Here is a 20,730-nt window from a genome sequence, read left to right as displayed (position 1 = left end):
GGAGAGGAAGCCAAAAACCTCCTCAGTTCACAGAGATAGAGTGGAAGTTCCAGCTCCAGACCATCAAAGAGACAGGAAGTCCAAGAGCCTACTCTGACTGTTGGTCACTATTTTCTCTCTGCATTCCAGAATCCTGCATCATCAGTTCCTTTATGGATTTAGATATGCCATTTGGTGCAGTCAGCTTTTGCAAAAACTCCTTCCCTTACCTATTGCAACCCATTTTCTGTTCCTCTTCTTATAAGGTACTATGGCAAAAAACCAGGTAGAAGGGAATGGTGATAAGATTTTTGTACCTTGCAAAACATCAGAGAAGTACTCACCAAGGAATGGTACTTATGACTTAGAGAATGTTCAAATAGAACTTTGGGGGCAGTTTAAAAAATATCAAGGCAAGCAACAGAAATCCTTCACCAAAGTTTCAATTGTATAGCAGAAATTCAAAAAGAAAAATGAAATTGATCTTCTTTATCCTCCCCAAACAGTTCAGCCCAACAGTTTCTATTATGTTTATATACCCTTAAAGGGTATAAGTGAAGATATTTTTCAAGGGGTTGTAAAATACAGTCTTACCAGGCAAAATTAAATCTTGAGATTTCTGTGACATTTCTGATCTCCATTATTAATGAAGAATAATAAAATGGTCATTTTAAAACAATATTAACATATAATTATACACAGCAAAGGACATGGTTAACTGAAAAGGTCATGTTTCCTGTCCTCTAGGAGCTAACATTCTAAAAAGAATCTACACAAAGAAGAATGAAAATATGGTCATAGAACCTTACCAACAATTCTGACATTATAAAATAGCAAAGCACATATTCCATATAAAGCTTACAAAGAGTTTTTACAGCTCGTTTTTTTAAAAATCAACTTCAATAAGGCAAGAAGAATGATTCTACTTATTAAAAGTATAAGCCAAAGGAGAGAATTTTTGTCCAATAGATTATTGTGCATGTGTGGATGCTTCCTTTTCCCCCGAGGTTTCTTCTAATAAAGGTCTGGGTTTGTCCACTAGAAGAGATGAGAGGTCGCTTGGATCTCCAGTACAGAAAACCCAGTAGTTTAGTGGTTTTTCAATTCTGTAACAATCCAGGTGTGTATGACAAGCAACTTCACATTCCTTTCCAAAGTATGTTCTGAGAAAAGAAAAGCAAGAGAACTCTTTAGTCAGACAAGGGATCAGTTTGAATATGTAATATTGATTCAAAAGTAATGATTTGATATAACAGTAAAGGCTATGGAGGGAGCTGGACTGATGAATACCCACTCTGCTCCTTAACATCTTGGGTAAGTCATTTCATTTATGTGGGCCACCATCTTCTTAGCTTTAAAATAGGGATGTTATTACTTAACTACCTATCTCATAAGAATAAAGATTTGTGAAAATCAAATCAGAAAATAAAAATAAAATGGTTTAAAACCAGTAAGACACTATATAAATGTGGGTTAGTCTTATAAATTTGAAAGGTAATATAGGCTAGTAGTTAGAGGTCCAGCCTTGGAAATTGGGAAGTCCTATCTGGGATGCATGCTAGCTGTGTGACCATGGACAAGTGACAGCCTCTTGGTATAGATACTACCAAAGATCCAGACCAAAAGGAGAAACAAAATACAAATTTGAGTTAACTCAAAATCAATCCAACTTCTAATTCACTTGCATTATATATGTAATATAGTGATATATGGACAGTTAGTCAGCAGAATGGATAGAACACCAGGTCTGGAGTGAGTTCAAATCCAGATTCAGATACCTACTAGCTCTATGACCCTGCACAAGTCACTGAACCCTGTTTGCCTCAGTTTCCTCATCTGTAAAAAGGGATGAAGAAGGAAATGACAAACCATTACAGTATCTTTGCCAAGAAAACCCCAAATGGGGCTACAAAGAGTTGGTTGAACTGAAAAACAATTGAATAGATATGTGTATCTACACACACACACACACACACACACACACACACACACACACACACACACACACACACAGAATTCTATAAAATACTATAGAAGCCCTTTAGTAAAAAACCACACGAGGTCCTACCTTTTCAGGGAGGCTTTAAAATAACTGTTCAGATGGCAAGAAAGACATTGGATGAGATTGCCTCAGATTTCAGGGAAAATCCAATGGATGGCAAAATTTCTCATTTCATTAAAATCTTGTGTGCAATGATATTCCATTACTAAAGGACTTTTCATCATATTCACATTATACACCATAAGCATACTCATAAATGATCCTGACCAACATAGTTTTGCAATAATATTAATAGGGCATCATATCCAAACCCAGCATTAAATTGTCATGATCTGCTTGAACCATTTGGCCAACTGTCAATTTTTAAATTTTTAATTTTTTTTAAAACCTTACCTTCCAATTTAGAATCAGTACCATGTATTAGTTCTAAGGCAGAAGAGTGGTAAGAGCTAGGCAATTGGGGTTAAGTGACTTGTCCAGGGTCACACAACTGGGAAGTATCTGAGGCCTGATTTAAATACAGGCCATCTCCTCTTTAGTCTGACTCTCAATCCACTGAGCCACCCCGATGCCCCCTAACTGCTCCTTTGTTAAGTCATTTCCCCTAAAAGTAAGTTTTCATTGAATTAATCAGCAGTATTAGGTGGGACACATATGTATTTATTTAAATCAACCAATTCAATAAACATTTATTAATTACTTGCTATGTGCCAGGTATACTAGAGCCACAAAGATAGAGGTAAATAGTTGCTGACCACAAGGAGCTTACATTCTACTTTTGTTTATTACTCATTTTACAGCATCAAAAGTACCTTAGAAAAAAGTTCCTGTTAGCTGCTAGTGCTCGGTTGGTATGGCAGTGTTTGATAATGATCTTGGAATTTGCCTGGAAAAATAATACATATACATATATAAATAAGTGTTTTAAGTGCTATTTTTAAAACCCTTGGCAAATTGGACCCCTATGTGATGTTCATTGTTATTAACTATATAAATGAGACTGTCATAATTCAAATAATATCATGATAGATTGCAAGTATCCTATCAACGTTTCTATGTGCAAAGGGACATTATACTTTCATTATAATATTTTAAGAATCAGTATTTTTTTTTCTTTCAGGTAACTCTAAGCAATAGAAAAGAAAGCAGCATGTCATCCACATTCACATCTCCTTCCATCCCATCTTCTCCAGCAGATTGCCCTCTTTTATAATTGCTATTTTCTCCTTAATCTTTAATTTATCTCTTTATTCTGCTTTCCCCACTGCCTACAAGGTCCCAGCTAAAATCTTACCTTCTCCAGGAAGCCTTTCTTAATCTCCTTTAATATTAATGGCCTCCCTTGAAGATTATCTCCATTTTCTTCCTTCTGTATCTTATTGGAACATGATTGTTTGCATATTGTCTCCTCTACTAGACTGGGCTCTTTGAAAGCAGAGTCTCTTTTATGTCTTCTTTCATATCTCTGGCAACTTAGCACAGGACATTGCACATAGAAGACACTTAATCAATGCTTGTTAATTTGATTTGACTTGATGAGAGTGGTGGATTCGAAGTAGTGAAGACCAGAGTTTAAATCCCTCCTCTGACTTTTGTTGTCTGGCTACAGACAAGGTAGGACACAATGCCACTGGACTTCAAGCGACTCCCTTATTGTGGAAGCATATGAAAAACTTCCTTTTCAGTTCACCTGGAAATATTAAGGAGTAATATTTTCTCCACTAGATGGCACAATAGATTGAGTGCCAGGCTTGGAATCAAGAAGACTCATCTTGAGTTTAGATATGGCTTCAAACACTTATTAGCTGTGTGACTCTGGTCACTTGACCCTGTTTGCCTCAGTTTCCTCAACTGTAAAAATGAGCTGGAGAAGGAAATGGCAAACCATTCCAGTATCTTTGCCAAAAAAAACCACAAATGGGGTCACCAAGAGTCAGACACAACTAAAACTGAACAACAAAATATTCTCCAACCTAAAACCCTTTCTAGATTCTTCCTTTTAGGAGAGCGGATAGAGGAAAAAAGAAAAAAAAAGCTAAAGTTTCAAGATATAGATTACAGATGGAAACCAAACCTAAAGACAGAGCATCTCCTGTCATATTAAAATAAGTCTTTCCCAATCCCAGAAGCAAATGGTCAGTGACCCACCCAAGAGAAATGCCCTTCTATTATTCAGAAAGAATTGTGATATTGAAAGCAGGGAGGAGGCCTTTCCTTTTGATTCTTGTGGAGAATGATCTTGGAAGGAACTGAGTAGTGACTACTGTTCTGGAATATTAACCCCAAATTTTGTTCTGACATTACTATTATCCTTGTTCAACTTACAAATGTTTCTTCCAAGTATCTTGGGGCTGAGGGATGTCTAAAAAGCACGAGGGAGGATTGGGGAGAGAAGGAGAGGAAGAGAACTATGCTAATCTGGATATTTCTCTAAGGTAGGAACTGAAAGAGGCAATTTCAGAAGACATCAGGAAAAAAATCTTCCAAACAGTTGGAGGTACCCAAATGTGGAATGTGACATCTCAGAAGATGGTAATTTTGCTCTGACTGGAGGTCTTCCAGTAGAGGTGGGGCAACCACTTGTAGGGTATGTTATGGTGGAGACTCCATTTGTGTATAAATTGGATTAGATGACTACTGACTTTTCTAACCTTTCTAACTCTCAAATTCTTTGATTCTGGGAGATCACAGGCCCATGGCACTACTGCCACCTTCCTAGAAGGGAAAAAAATCATTCTTACAGGAACAGGAAAGCCTTCATATTCCATGCGCATCTGAGGATCAAAATAAGTAGCTTGCCAGCAAGTCAAATAGGAGAACTCATCTGTTAGGTAAACATCCTGAAGCCAAGACTTCTTTGTTGCCTTCATTATTGACTTATGGTCACTTGCTAAATAAAACTGAAAAAGAAGAGGGAGAAAGTAGATTGAAAGCCAAATTATAATGATTCTAGACTGTAAGCCCATGTTACTTTTCTTCAGTCATTCCTTGTGGTGCTTTAAATATATATATATATATTTACATTTAAATATATATATATTTTTATATTTAAATATATATATATATATTTTAACAAATGAATGATACAGTTCTAGCCAACCTATCTCCCTCCAGCTTTCCTGAATTGGTGATCTTGCTGGATTAGTTGAAACTGTATCATATCATAGTTCTAGCACTAGAAGAGATCCCAGAGAATATCTAGCCCAAATCCTTCATATTATAGATGAGGAAATTGAGGTTTAGGAAAGTGACTTGTTCAAGGTCACACAAGCAGGAAGCATCAGAGGTGGGATTTGAACCCAGATCCTCTGACTCTAGACTGGTGCTATTTCCAATATACCATACTACTGTAGTGTTTCTTCCATTATGCCACACTGCCATTAAATAAATGACTTTTGAGGATGCATTATTGTGTCCTATAAAGCTAGAAGAAATAAAAGAACAGAATGCATTAAAGTCGTGTATTGAAATGTCTTGAAGCCACTAGCAGTTTTCCTCATACTCTATTCAGTTTTTTGTTCATTAGACCATACTAAATACTAGTTTTGTATCAACATTTCACTTCATTACAGTCAAGATCTTTTCAGTGGGGATTCTGCTTCCAAATGAACAGCTGGAAACAAATCCACATCTTATCTTATGAAACTCGTCAATATTTTCTTTCTTCCTTTCCTTCTCTCTTTCTTTCTTTCCTTCTTTCTTTTTTTAACTCTACCTTCCATCTTAGAATAAATAGAAACCAAGAATTGGTTCCAAGACAAAATAAGACATTTGGGGATAAGTGACTTGCCCAGGGTCACATAGCTAGGAAATATCTGAGGTCAAATTTTAATCCAGGACTTCTGTCTCTAGGCTTGCTCTCAATCCACTGAGCAACCTAGCTGTCCCTTGCCAATATTCTCATGTAAATCCTCTCCAGGTACTTCAACTTTCTCTTCTTTCTCTCTGTCTCTCTGTCTCTCTGTGTTTCTGTGTGTGTGTGTGTGTGTGTGTGTGTGTGTGTGTGTGTGTCTGTCTGTCTGTCTGTCTGTCTGTGTCTGTGTCTGTCTGTCTGTCTGACACTCTCTCTCTCTCTCTCTCTCTCTCTCTCTCTCTCTCGTCTTACCTTATGTCTTAGAATCAATATAAGTATCTGTTACAAGGCAGAAGAGCTGGAAGGTGTAGCCAATTGGGGCTTAGTATCTGAGGCAAGATTTGAATCGAAGTCCTCTCAACTCTACTTCTGCCTCTCTAGCCACTGTTGCTACTCTTCTCTAGATCTCTTCAAATTGTGTAGGTACTTGGGAATTAACAGGGCAAACCTAAGTATATATTTTGATTACATACCATCTTATCATTAAAGCCAGCTGTTGTTGCAAGACCAAAATCCATCCCGTATCTGATGGGTTCACCTATGGCATTTCCATCCATGCTATTGAAAGAGAAGAAACAAAATGAGAATGATGCATAAGGGAATGGGGAAATGTCTAGTCTGGAGAAGTGTCCAGTCTGATGAAACTAAAGGGGGGAAGTTTCATCTTAAACTGCTAGTTTATATTATTGGGTTAACAGCTTTGGCCTTAATCCTTTACTTTTCTTTTTTACTTTTTTGGTCCAGACCTGTGATTTCATCAGCATGAGGACATCCAGATAAGGAAAGCTCTACCCATGTAGATACACAGCTGTCCATATCTAGAAAGTTGCCTGGGACACTAAGTTATCAAGTCATATCATACATAGTAAAAAGCAGAGCATAAATTCAAACCCAGATCCTTGGGTCTCCTTTTGGAATCTAAATTCAGTGCTTCTTCCACTATGTCACACCAGTCCTGAAAGGCTATAAGAGAGGGAACAGAAATGGCAGTGTCTGGGCTTTTCCAGTTATCTTGGCTACCTCTGTGCCTACATTTCTTATGTACCACTTATCCTATATTAATTTACATTTGGGATCCTTCTATAAATCTGATCTATCTGCCTATCTAGATCATAAACTCTTTGAGAAAAGAAATCATAGTTTTATTATCTACCCATATTGCTCTGCAAATAGCAGGTATACAAAGAACACTTATTGACTAAACAATCATTATGAAAGAGGCTAAGAAAAAGTGTTTGTGGGAAGCCAGAGCATGAGTGGTAAAGTAGAAGAGGCAGTGAAAAAATAGATGAGAATCAAGGAAATGTCAGTTTTCACAACTGCAAAATCACTGGGTTCCGTTTAGTCCATTAATCCGCTCTCTTGGATAATCATGGAAAACTCTGTCTTTGATGCTTTATCAAGTTGATACACTGTCCATGCAAACGAAACAAACATTTTTAAACACCAAAAGTACAACACAAATTTGTCTTCCTTGGTTCTACTTTGTTACTTTGGGGGAAAAGAAAGAAGGGGGTCAGGATAGTGATGCAAAAAGGGGGGATGGGAAATGATATCAATGAAAAATCTAAAATACATAGAAGAAAAGAAGAAAAGTTCAGAAGGGTATAGACAAGGTGAGCAATGTTGAAACTACTATGTTAAATTTAATAATTATTATTTTAAACCAACTTTATGTAATTGTTTCATAGTTTCAAATACATTTTCTGGCCTTTGAATTTGGTGATGTCTTTAGTTTGCAATAATTTTTAAATCATATAATAATAACAATACTCATTACTAAAGGAAAGAATGTGAAAGCAATGGTTCCTCTGCCTCATGGACTACCATGGAGACAAATGAGGTCACTTTGAAAGAACTCTCATTTATCGACTGAAGAGTTATTGCTCCTTCCCTCCTGCTTCTTTCCACCTAATGGCAAAGTTCTTCAAAAATTAAAATAGCACAGGAACAAATAAGAAATATTTTTATATATGCATGACAGCCTGCCTATTATTCTTTTCTCTCCTTTTTTTAAACCCTTACCTTTTAAACCCTTATTGCATATTGATTCTAAGGCAGAAGAATGGTAAGGGCCAGAAAATAGAGGTTAAGTGACGTGCCTAGAGTCACACACCTAGAAAGGGGCTGGTATTAGATAAGACAGGACAAATAAGATATATTTTTATATCATCATGAGAGCCTATTTCCCCAGAACAAGAACTAGGATCCTAAGGTTCAAAGCATGGGTTCTTAACTCTTTTTATTGTGTTATGGACCCCTCTGACAAACTTCTGAAGCCTATGGATCCTTTCTCAGAACAATATGGTTTTTTGAAGGAAATGAATTATTTTGAAATAAGAGTTATCAAAGCATTAAAAAGATTGATTGAACTCCTGGTAAAGCATGAAAAATAAGTCAGTTTTGGCCTTTCTACACAAACTAAATGTAAACGAGGTAAAAGGGAATTTGTAACTGGTAGAGGAGTTGCTTGAATTTGCAACCTTCCACTGGCATTGCCCTTCAATTGTCATATGCACCATGCCACTCATTTTCTATTGCCTCAAGTTCTCCAGACCTTCTTCACCTAACTCTAAGTAGCTCTCAGCTCTACTCCTATTTTCATTCACCCAAATAGGCATTTGTTATAGTGGCAGATGATTCTAATGGGCTACTAGAGCTATACCTTTCCAAGAATAAGGGCCCCATGTTCTACTCATATTCTGCCTTTCACCATCTGACCAATGAATTATGATATTTTGAACAGAGAGTGCTTAGCAGTTGGATCTACCCTTGAAAAATGAAGATATGGGGGCAGCTAGGTCACTCAGTGGATTGGGAGCCATGCCTGGGGACAAGAGTCTTGGGTTCAAATAAACCTCAGACACTTCCTAGCTATGGCTCCCTAGACAAATCACTTAACCCCCATTGCCTAGCCCTTACTGCTCTCCTGCCATGGAACCAATATGCAGTATTGATCCTAAGACAGAACAGTAAAGGCTTAAAAGGAAAGAAAAAAAAGAAATACACTTGCTAAAAGGCACATAGAATTCAAGTGATGATCAGTAACAAAAGAATTGTTACACAAGTTCATATTTCCCATCATCTTTATCAAAGCTACCTCCATCCTTTTGAATATCTTTATGGTATGGCTTTAAATTGATGGTTATTTCTAGAATAAAGAATAAAGTAATAAAGTGTTTCTACCTCATAAGGATAAATGCATTTCTGCCCATTGGGTTTGCATCAGTCATAGCAGTCACTTCGCAGGGCACCTCTATTTCATTACTCATATGTGCTTTCATTTCTTCTGGAGTCACTGCCAATGCTACTCTGCCAAATACAACTTGATCAATGTGAGGATCCTGACATGCAGGATTCAAAATCACAACTGTATCTCCATAATGAACATATCCATCCTCAGTAGAAGAAAGTTTCACCTGAAATATAAAAAAGTGTGTGTGTGGGGGGGGAAATAAAGCCCCAAACCATCACTAGCAAAAAATATTAGATATTTTTTAGAACATACTACATTTTCATCATGCTTCCTATGTCCAACTTCCACAGTCCTCCTCCCCTTTCTCCTCCAACAATATTGCTAGTCTTGAGACTCAACACCCTTAAGGAGCTGCCTGGCAATTAAGAGCCAGGACAAGACCTTGAAACTGCTCAACACCTATCTTCATCAGCAGAATTCTACCCAGACACTGATACTCTGCCTGGAATCATTCTTCAGAGGTTAATATACTGTTGCCTCTTTCTCTTCTCCCCATTTAAGTGATACTGAACCTCTAATTGCTCAATAAAAAATTTCACTCTGCCCCCTCTTATTTTATTTCCCTTCGCTGTTCCTGCTTCGTCTTAATCTTCATGCCTTCTCTCTGAGATTATCTCCAATTTATCCTGTATCATTTCTGTATACTCATTTGTATGCTGTCTCCCTCCTTAGACTATGAGCTTTTTGAGAAAAAGGGCTGTGAGGTTTTGTTTTTGTTTTTTACTTTCTTTGAATTCCCCAGTGTTTAGCATAGTTCCTGGCACGTAATTTATTGTTCATTTGTTTCAGTCATATCCAGTCATTATGATTCAGTTTGGCATTTTCTTGGCAACAGTACTGAAATAGTTTGCCATTTTCTTCTCCAGCTCATTTTACAGATGAGGAAATTGAGGCAAACAGGGCTAAGTGACTTGTCCAGGGTCACACAGCTATTAAGTGTCTGAAACCAGATTTGAACTCAGGAAGTCTTCCTGACTCCAAGCCTGGTACTCTTATCATTACCTAGTTGCCCATACTAACTACTCTATAATTAATAAACTTCCTTACAATTTAGACCTCTTTCTTTCATTCTCCTTCCATTTTCTACCACTCACAGAGAACTGGTTACCCATATTTCATTCCTGGCCATCCTTTCTAGCACAGGTTGTACCTTTTATCATACCCCAAACCCCAACTTATTGGTTCCATTTGGGAAGTTATACTACTCCTACTTCCTCACTGACCCAGAGTTGCTTTCTAGTGCCTTCACTCAGCAACTCTCCTCTTCTGAGGAATCACTCTTTTCAAACTCATTCAATCCAGAATTTGGTGGCCATCATCTATTGACTCCCAAGACATTTTCCTTCCTTTTCCAATGAGTTCAGTGCCTAATTAACAAGTTTCCCTCCCTACCCCAACTCCTACCCTCAATAATAGAGGCTTTCAATATATATGTTAAAATTCCTTCGAGTTCCCCAAATTTCCTATTTTTTCATTTCCTGTCCTTGTTCTTGTCTTCACCTACAAGTGATCCACTTTCAGGTTAAAGGATTTCAAAATTCACCTATTAGATCATTATCATTTATTATTCCCTCTCTCCTTTTACCTTACTCAACTCCTATAACAATTCTTCATTCCTACAAAGACCTCTAGGCCCTTCACTCAACAGTTTTTTCCTAGGCTATCACTTTGCTCTGGCTACACTCTCCTTTTTTCTAAATCTTAGTGAACCAGTTCAACTTTATACTATCCTCAATTCTTGAATCCCTAGCTCCCATTTCCTATCATCCATCATACACCTTGCCAAGCTCTAATCCATTTTACCCCCAGAGCCTGCCTCTTTTATTCCTATTCAATTACTGTTGAGCAGAACTAGAGAAAGCAACTCTACTGACTAGATGCACTACAAATTTATGCCATCTAATCTCAATTGGGCATTCACTGCAATGAGATAATTCTATTCCTTCCAAATTGATTGTTTATCACACTCACCATAGCAATTATTTCAAATTTTCTTTTCTCCTCAAGACTCCCACAATACAAACTTCTCCATCCTCTTAGCCAAGACCCTCATCTCATATTTTAAAGAGACCATTCCCCAAGATCTTTCCAATCTGGCACCTGACTCATCTCAGATCTGACATTATTCCCCCACTATCTTCTTTACACTCTGATGAAAAGATGGCTCTTCTTAATAAATCCAATTCTTCTACATAGGCTCTTAATAACCTCTATACTCCCTCCATCTCCAGCAGAATTTCCCTAATATCATTATTTCTTTCTCTCTACTCTTTAGTCTCTCCCTATCTATTGGTTCCTCCCTGACTGCCTACAGACATGCCCAAGTCTCTTCCTTAAAACCCTTTCCTAGATTCCCACCATCCCCTCTACAATGATCCCATATCTCTCCTCCCTTTCATGACAAATATTTGAAGAAAACATATATGTTTATAGAAAGAGACATATATATATACATATATATATAAGCAATCTTACATATGGAACTGGGTCAAATTTATAAGTATAAGTGCAATTCCCCAATTAATAAATGGTCAAAGTATATGAAGAATAGGCAGTTTTCAGAGAGAGAAATGTTATCAATAGCCTTATGAGAAAAAATACTCTAAATCACTAATAAATGAGTCCAAAATAAAACAGCTCTGAAGTACCATTTCACAACCATCCAATTGAGGTGGTCTAAACTCAATAATAAGAAGGTGTTGCAGTAAAGAATACTCCTCCCAAGAGGAGGTTATATTCTGTATTGGGAGATGAAGACTTTAGGATGGGTCTAATTTGAAAGGAGTTTATATACAAAAAGACCAATTCTTCTGAAAAAGTATTGTGCCTACATGAAAAGCATCCTGCCAAAGGGGAAAAGATATCAGAGCAACTGAAAGCACCCAGTACATAGAAAGGCCAGGGAGAGCACAAACCCAGAGGGAAGATTGTGTGGCAAAGGTGTGTGGGGGGCGGGGGGGGGGAATTTACATGGGGAAGAGAGGAACAAATGGTAGAATTGTAATGCAGTATTTGGAACACAGTGCAACTTATACCACAGAACAATTATTTCTAACCTTATTTCTTCCCTTAGGAACTAATACTTCTAAAGGAGGAGGCACAAGAGAAAAAAGGAGGTGAGACCTACAAAGTGATAAAAATAAATCATTAAAGATCTACAAGGTAACAAAATAAATTGGTTAGAAAAGGGAACTCAGAATCAGAACTTTAAAAGCTTTAACCTTATGAGGAACACAAAGATGTTGAATAAGGAATAAATAAGTATAAAATTTTGAATCAAATATATTTTTTTAAAAAACATGTTAGCTCAAGAGCATGGATTCTTTCATTTTTCTCTGCTTCCTTAGGACCTGGCATAGTGCCCAGTACATTGTAGGCCCTTAAATGGGGACTGATAGACTGAATGATTGATATAAAAATAGTACAATCAGTTTGGTCATCTACTTTCATTCATTCTCATTCATTTAGACCCATCGTCATTTAACCCGTGGAGTTTACATCTGCTAACTCTGGGTTCACTATTTGCATTTCCATCTGAACAGTTACAACACTGGTTAAAATATTATTGCAATACAAATTAAAATGTGTGAAGTCATGGAATATCAATAAAGTAAAATCATGATCTTTCTTTTCTTCCAAATGTAAAAAAAAAAAGATAGCATAGTTTGAATTTTAAATTACCTTTTTTAAGAGATTTGTCATAAGTATCCTATTTCTCTGTATAAGCAGTTGCCCCTTTTCTCTTTTTTCCAAAAAATCTTTCATCAATTCCTGGTTGAATGGAAGGAAAAAAAAGGCAAAAGAAAATTGGATTTAAAGAACTGAAAGTATTTACAAGTGTTACTGTTTTTAGAAATTTTACCTGGACTATAGTTTTAACAAGTAGAAAAGTATTTATTTTACCTAGTAAAATGTCTAGTATACAGTAGATTCTTAATAAATACACGTTAATTGAGTGAATGAATGACTGATAGATATTGTGAGTCTAAAAGTGAGGCATCACTTTAGACTCTAAAAATTTTCAGAAAAAAAAATTCAGAAATTTTAATTAAATTTATTGGAACACCTCCCCAGTGGCTTTTTCTAAGGTGAACATTTCTTTCCTGATTTGAATTATATCACATTATATTTAAATGACTTTACAATTTTCAAACATTTCTTAAGATATTCCTATCAAATCTATAAAATTTAGAGGGTGTTTAGTGGCACAGTGGATAGACTACTTATTTGAAGTCAGAAAGACATGAATTCAAATGTAGCCTTAGATATTTACTAAGCTGTATGACCGTGGACAAGTCATCTAACTTCTGGCTGCATTCATTAGCTCAACTGTAAAATGGAGATGATGATAAAACAAAACCTGTTCTGAGCCTACTTGGAGTTTAGCGGTACTTGGCACATAGTAGGTACTGCATAAATGTCTATTTCTTTCTCTTCCAATAGTGGATGGCCAGCTAGCCTCAAAACCAGGAAAAGCTGGGAAGGAAGCAGCTGAGTAAGTTGGTGGGTGATCAATATGAAAGGGCTAGATGATAGGAAAATCAGTTCTGGGGAGGGCAAGTCATTAAGACACGTTTGGAGGTCAATAAGAAAAAGGAGGGGCGGTCAATAGAAGCCTTTTGGAAAAACAGGAGTTCAGAGGGAGATCAGTTTGGAGGCTCTAGGGAAAGAATGAATATTATTGAAAGACTGGGTATGGGGTGTGGGTACGCGTGGAATGCAGATGGATGGAACGAATCAGGGGAGAAAAATCAAGGAAATGGAGTCAGGAAGCTAGGGGGTAAGGACAGGAAGATAGCTTTGGTGGGGCTGATAAGGTTTGTAAAAACTGAAGGAGGAGGTGGGTGGCGAAGGAGAAACAGGGGACTCTCAGTGAGGGATCAGTGTTAACAGGCTGCACATGGGTTGGCACTGCCCTCAGCCCATACCTCCTCTAGGTAGATATTTTCGTTCCAGTTGCCCATTCGCACGCAGTTTCGATAGTTCTTTGTTGCCATCTCTGTCCCTCCAACTATTTCAGCAACTGGCACGCTGGCAGCGTTGTTAGCGTTTCCCGTTGCCACGGAGACCTGGAATCCATAGGATTGGTCAGCTTCAGCGATATTGCTGACCAATGAGTAAAAGACTCGGCCTTTTCCCCCCAAGTCCTCCTTGTTCTCCAGCTAAGCCACATAAGAAGAGGCGGGGCCAGTCTCAGAGCTGAGTCTGGAGAAGAAAAGCTGAAGCCCTGTATAGAGGATAAGAAATGAAATTTCCCACCGTCTTGGACTGCTTTGGAAAAAAAAAAAAAATTCTAGCAGAGACCCTAGCCTGAGATCAGCCGTTCGTGAATTGCAGAATTGCAGGTTTTCCTTTGTACTGCAGCAACATAAACAAATTTAGGGAATTAAAAAAAGAAAATGGGAATGCCCTGGTATTATTTGAAATCTCATCAGAAGCTACAGCTTTAAACTTCACAAAATAGAATTGTCTTAAAGCCCAAAGTAAGAAGGTGTTTCTTAGGTTTCGGATATATATTGATAACGTTGAGGGGTTTGTTTTTTGTGGGGTTTGGGTTTGGTTTGGTTTGGTTCGGAAGGTGTATTTTGATCCTCAAAGGGGAGAAAAATGTGAACATACAGCTCCACTTTGTGGAGGAGTTAGGAAAATAGATTTTTTTTTAAATAAAAAGCATTGAACTGCTTTCATCCTAGAACTGCAGCAGTCTTTATAATGTGAAGTTCCTTCCCCAAAAATTTCTCTGGCTTGAAACCACAGGACTAATATATGTTTTGTAAGGACTCACATTAAACTTGACAATACCTATCATTTATTGTGATTATTATCCTCACTATTTAAAAGTAGACATGTTTAAATTTTAGTGTAAGTACTCGATGTTCTTGATGCCATATATTTCATATATATACTATATATATATATTGTGTATATATATATATGTACATATATATATGTATGTGTGTGTGAATAAGTGTATCAAATGTTCTGGTTCTGTTCACATTAGTCTCATGAGTTAATATTAGTAAGTCTTCCAGGGTTTCTCTGAAATTGTCCCTTTCATCATTCCTTATGGCACAGGGATTGTCCATTACATTGATATCCCACAATTTTATTTATTTGTACTTATATTTATATAATTTATTTACTGCACACAATAGATATGCACTACATTCCTTTCAAGATTTTTGCCACCACAAAAAAGAGTGGCCATAAATACTTTACATGGGTCCTTTTTCTCTTTCTTTTCTCTCTTTGGGGTATAGCCCTAATATATCTGGGTATATATTCCAGTATTTTCTGGGTCAGATAATGTTTATAACAATTTCATTCTAAAGTTTAATTTTATTTCCAGAACTGGAACTTGGTTACCATGGCCCCATTTCTTCTTGACCTTGAATAGTTTCCCTTTTTATAATAATTATTTTCTCATAAGCTTTGCCACTTTTCCTACTTTTACTAGCTTTCCTTATTTTTTAAAAAAGTAGAGGGGCAGCTGGGTAGCTCAGTGGAGTAAGAGTCAGGCCTAGAGACAGGAGGTCCTAGGTTCAAACCCGGCCTCAGCCACTTCCCAGCTGTGTGACCCTGGGCAAGTCACTTGACCCCCATTGCCCACCCTTACCACTCTTCCACCTATGAGACAATACACCGAAGTACAAGGGTTTAAAAAAAAAGTAGAAAAAAGAAAGATAAGAAAGTTTATTAATTCTTCCTTTTGTGTATAGATTTGAAGTATATAAAATGCTTTCAAATATATTAACTTATTTGGCTCTTGTGGCAACTCTGGAAACTAGGCAGAGCAGGTTCTACTATTCCTGTTTTATGGATAAAGAAACTGAGTCTCAGAGGTTAAGTGACTTGCCCAAAGATACATGACAGGTGTCAGAATTCAGATCTTCTGAATCCTAATCTAGTTATCTTTCTGCTACAATCTGATTCAAGAAACCTTACCTTGTCACATTTGAGCCCTGCTGCATTCATGCCTGCTCATCTAGAAATTATCCCATTGTCCTGGCCAAAAATAAACAACAATTAGATGCCTGATTGGTTATGGGTAGAAGAAATACATATCTTTAAGTTCTTGGACATCAATTACTTATGGACTTTGTATCTCTCCAGTGCCAAACACAAAATATTACATAAACATCAACAGGTCAAAAATCTATGATGTGACTTGCTCATAGTCATATGCTAGTGAATACTAAAGGTGGAATTTGAATCAGCCTTCAATGAACACCTACTATGGGTTAGGAACTATGTTAGGTACTGAGTGTACAGAGTCAAAAATGAATTAAGGATGACAGCTTAAATACAAGTCTGGACATGATGGCTCAGAGTGATATGGAAGCCTCGTTCTGGGAAAGATAAGGGAAAAGCTCACCTATCAGAGCTTAGAATCCATGGGGAAATACTCAGTAATCAAGATAGGTTTCCCTAAGAAGTGGCTCTTAAATTGGACTTTGAAGGAAGCTAAGGATTTTAAGAGGCAAAAGTGATGAAGAAAGACATCCCAGGTCCACCAGTGCCATGTGTGAGGAATAGCAAGAAAGGGTCAGTGTGGCTAAACCATACAGTGGATAAAGATGAGTAATATATAATAATCCTGGAAAGATAATTGAAGCCAGATTGTGAAGGGCCTCAAATGCTCAACAGAAGACTATATTTCTTTCTAAACATAATAGAGAGGGGGCAGCTGGATAGCTCAGTGGATTGAAAGTCAGACCTAGAGACGGGAGGTCCTAGGTTCAAATCTGACCTCAGATACTTCCTAGCACTGTGCCCTGGGCAAGTCACTTAACCCCCATTGCCTAGCCCTTTCCACTCTTCTGCCTTAGAACAAAAGAGAAGGTAATAGTTTTAAATAATAATAATAATAATAATAATAATAATAAAAGTAATAGCCACCAGGGCTTATCAAGAGAGGGGGTAACATCATCAGATAGTACTTTAGGATTATTATTTTGTCAGTTAGGTAAAAGAGAGGAGAGAATTTTAAGTCAAGGAAACTAATGCTATTAGCTATGCTAATAGTTTTAAGTGGGATGACAAGAGTCTTCTGGGTACCAGAGAAGTAAAACTTGGCAACTTTTAAAATTGATTTCAAAGTCAGAAGAGAAGGCAATATCCACTGTCAACTGCTTCCCATTGTACACAGTAGGTGCTTAATAAATAAATTAGCTTTTATTGTCGTCATTTTTGTCTAGTTGCTTCTGTGAGCTCAGTCACATTCTTAGTAGCCAGCAAAACAAAACATAATGTTATCATTTGATTTTTAAAATTGTACTGAGATAAGTATTTAAGATTTTTTTGGATTCAGATTTTGGCTTCATCATCCTCTTGTGTTATCTGGAACAAATCACCTCACTTCCTAGTGCTTCAGTATCTCCATCTGGGAAATGCAGATAACATCAATTTCCCTCTTGGAAATTCTGGGGAGAATAATAATAGCAAATGTCTCTTTAAATGTTTTTTAACCATAGTAACTGCCTATGTGTTTTATAAACATTCATTTAGGTGAAAAACACCATTATAATTCTACTTTTTAACTCTTTACTGACAAATTTCTAAAGATTTGTCTACACTGAACTGTCTCATACTTGTCTTCCTCAGCTCCACCCACATTCAATGATCTTATTTTGTCTCCATTAGTCTACTAAAAATGAGCTTTTCAGGGTCTCCAGTGACCTCATAATTGCCAAAACTAATGGACTTCTTTTAGTCTTCTTTCTCAACCTCTCTGTATACTGTATATTCACTATAAAAGTTTCTTCTTTTTTATTCCATTTCTTCTCTTGTCTTTTACCTCTTTCCTCTTTCCTAGTTCTCTCTCTCTCTCTCTGATCACTCTAAAACCCACTCTGATCACAGTCCCTATTTTTTTTTCTGACTTCTTACCTTCCTGCTTGCTAAATACAGGCATTTCCCAAGGCTCTGTCTCTATCCATCTTCTTTTCTTTCCACTCCCTTTTCCTTAGTAATATCAGGGTTTTTTTTTACTCCTATAGCATGAGATCTCACCTCTACAAGAAAGAATTGTCAAATTATATAATTGGCACTAAGCTCTTTAGGTTCCTAATAAATATGGGCTCACTTACTGGCTGAACTTAGACATTCTGAGCTACAGTAGGCTAAGCTGATCAGGAATTTACACTAAATCTCACACTAAAATGGTGAATTCTCAGTATTTGGAACACCAAGTTGGTTGCTTAAAGAGGGGAGAATTGGAATAGATCATAAATAGCAAATCAAAGCATATATTCGGATCAGTATCTCTTGAATGTCTTGCTCCACTTCCAGGCTAAACAAAATTTTGAAAATTATTCATTCACAGTGTAAACAAATGTCTGTTCAATTTGGATCAAGAATCACATCTGACTGAATAAAATTTTTGAAGAACTGTCATATTGAAGAAGACAAATTTATTATCTGGATGGTTCTAGGAAAAAACTGGGATGGATAATAGAAATTACAGAAGAACAGACTTCAGACCCATTTAAAGATGAATAAATATATTCATCTTTCCTTCTGTCTTAGAATTGATACAATTATTGACTCCAAGACAGGAGAGTGGTAACTAGGCAACTGGGGTTGTGACTTGCCCAGGGCCACATAGTTAGGAAGTGTCTTAGGCCAAATTTGAAGATCCAATCCTCCTGACTCCAGGGCTGGCCTTCTATCCACTTCAGGATAGCCACCTAGCTATCCTGAATAAATATTTCTAAATAAAAGATAGCTACAGAATCAATGGTTTATTAGACATATGCATTGAAAATAAAATAACCAAAGAAACCAGAGCAAACCAAAATATGGACAGAAGTAAAAGTCGCATTGGGTTGAATAAAATGGATTTCGGTAACTAGAGCCATAAGTGCTTTCCTAAAATAGAGTTAGCATTTTTGTGTGAAAATTATAAATGACACACAGGTAGAAAGTTGGCAAACTTAAGAAACTATTGCATCCCTACATATGATCTAGTAAGTAGTTCACAATTAAAACAGATCATTTGTGGGAGTCCATCCATAATCCTTCAGGACCTTGGACACTGGATGGTTTCTTAATCAAAAGAATATTTTTTAAACATGGTACATAGCTGTTATCTGCACAGGCTGGATCTTATATGAAAGATATATTGTTCCCCAAATCAAAATGCCATCTAGTTAGACAACCACGAAGCAATGGAAGAAACTCTAATCATTACAAAAACGAAAGTTGAAAACTTGAAGGGAATTTAAAATTCAAGAGGCATTATCCTAATTGGAAATTCCATTATTTGGTACGCAATGCAGTTTCCTACTTGTCTAATTCATGTTTCTATGCTAGAGTATATGTTTCTCAACTTTTCAGTTTCATTTACTCATTCATTCCTTCATTTATCCAATAATTATTTTTGAGTACCAATTAAATATATGACATTAATTACAAATTGTTGGAGGCAACAAAATTAATAAGACCTGACCCCTGTCCTCCAAGCATTTATATTCTGCTTAGAAAGAGATGCATACAAATAATTAAGTGTCTCAAGAGTAGTAAAAAATAAAGTATTGGGAAATTTTTTTTAAATAGAGGGATCATTTCCATTTGTTAAGAACAATGAAAGCTTCATGAAGAAACTGGAGCTGGAAATATGAGCAGAATTTAAATAGATGAAAAATGGAGGGGGTGGAGAGATCATTCTAAATAGAGTGAATATCAGAAACAGTGGTATAGAATTGAGGAATTTGTAAGGAATTACAAGGAACAGAGATTTGGGCCTAGACTGAGGAAGCCTTGATCACCAGTCAAAAAAAAAAAAGAAAGAAATGAAGCAGTTCTACAAAAATAACAAGGCAATAAAGAATGCTCTAGATCATGGAAGCAGATGGCTGTAATGTAGCTGAATTAGAAAAACAATCTGGCCTTAGATATAGACCTATGCCTAGACTAGATCAGAAGGAGAGAGGCTTAAATAAAGAGAACAAAAATGAATTTATAAAACCTTAGGCAGAGCATACTTATTAACTCTCTAATTGAATTGACTTAAAGAAGAGAAAAAAATAAAACTCTAATTGAGAGGAAATGGGGGAAAGGGAAGAGATGGAGGGAGAGAAAAATAGAATTCTTGAGCGGGGAAAGACCTACAATAATATACAGACTACAACTTCCTACCCAGTGTAAATTTTTAATAAGCCCCATGTCCTTTACTACCATCTACCCCATACATATCTATATACTATAGACCTCTCATGATATCTTTCTATTCATGTGCTGTGCCTCCCCAACTGGTAGCCCAGAATCAATACATCCTTCTCTAGATCAGTTAACCCACTCAGCTTTAGAACTCTTCCCTGGGACTAAGTTTGATTGGTAATGAATGAGTGCAAATTAATGTAACCTATGATATCTAGTTGGCCTCAGATCATGCTTTACATCCATCCTCCCTAGACATCTTGGGTCATCTTGCCATCAGTCCAGTTTCTCTACATGTATGCCTCTCCCAAATTCCCTTTCTACAACACTAACATTCCTTCAGTAAAAGTCATGACAATTAACTCTACTTCATCATTCCTGTAACTTCTCAGATAAAATTCCCTAACCACCACTCCCCTATGTATTCTGTCCTGCTCTACTAGAACAGGATCTCCATGATGAGAAGGACAGATACTGGGG

The 20,730-nt window shown here is 36.8% G+C and overlaps 1 protein-coding gene across 1 annotated transcript; it reads right to left on the bottom strand.

Annotated features, from left to right (window-relative positions):
• Positions 1-794: 794 nt before the first annotated feature.
• Positions 795-16,060, bottom strand: CFAP161 (cilia and flagella associated protein 161). The gene is made up of 8 exons (XM_044665474.1): positions 16,036-16,060; positions 14,019-14,159; positions 12,772-12,861; positions 9,021-9,253; positions 6,308-6,392; positions 4,723-4,881; positions 2,794-2,867; positions 795-1,142 (listed from the first exon to the last, which is right to left on the bottom strand). The coding sequence occupies exons 2-8, from the start codon at positions 14,085-14,087 to the stop codon at positions 950-952; spliced, it is 903 nt and encodes a 300-aa protein (XP_044521409.1). The 5' UTR covers positions 14,088-14,159; positions 16,036-16,060; the 3' UTR covers positions 795-949.
• Between the last annotated feature and the right edge of the window lie 4,670 nt (positions 16,061-20,730).

Source organism: Gracilinanus agilis, chromosome 2, assembly GCF_016433145.1.
Source record: "Gracilinanus agilis isolate LMUSP501 chromosome 2, AgileGrace, whole genome shotgun sequence".
NCBI lineage: Eukaryota > Metazoa > Chordata > Mammalia > Didelphimorphia > Didelphidae > Gracilinanus > Gracilinanus agilis.
This window is presented reverse-complemented; position numbering and strand designations above follow the sequence as displayed.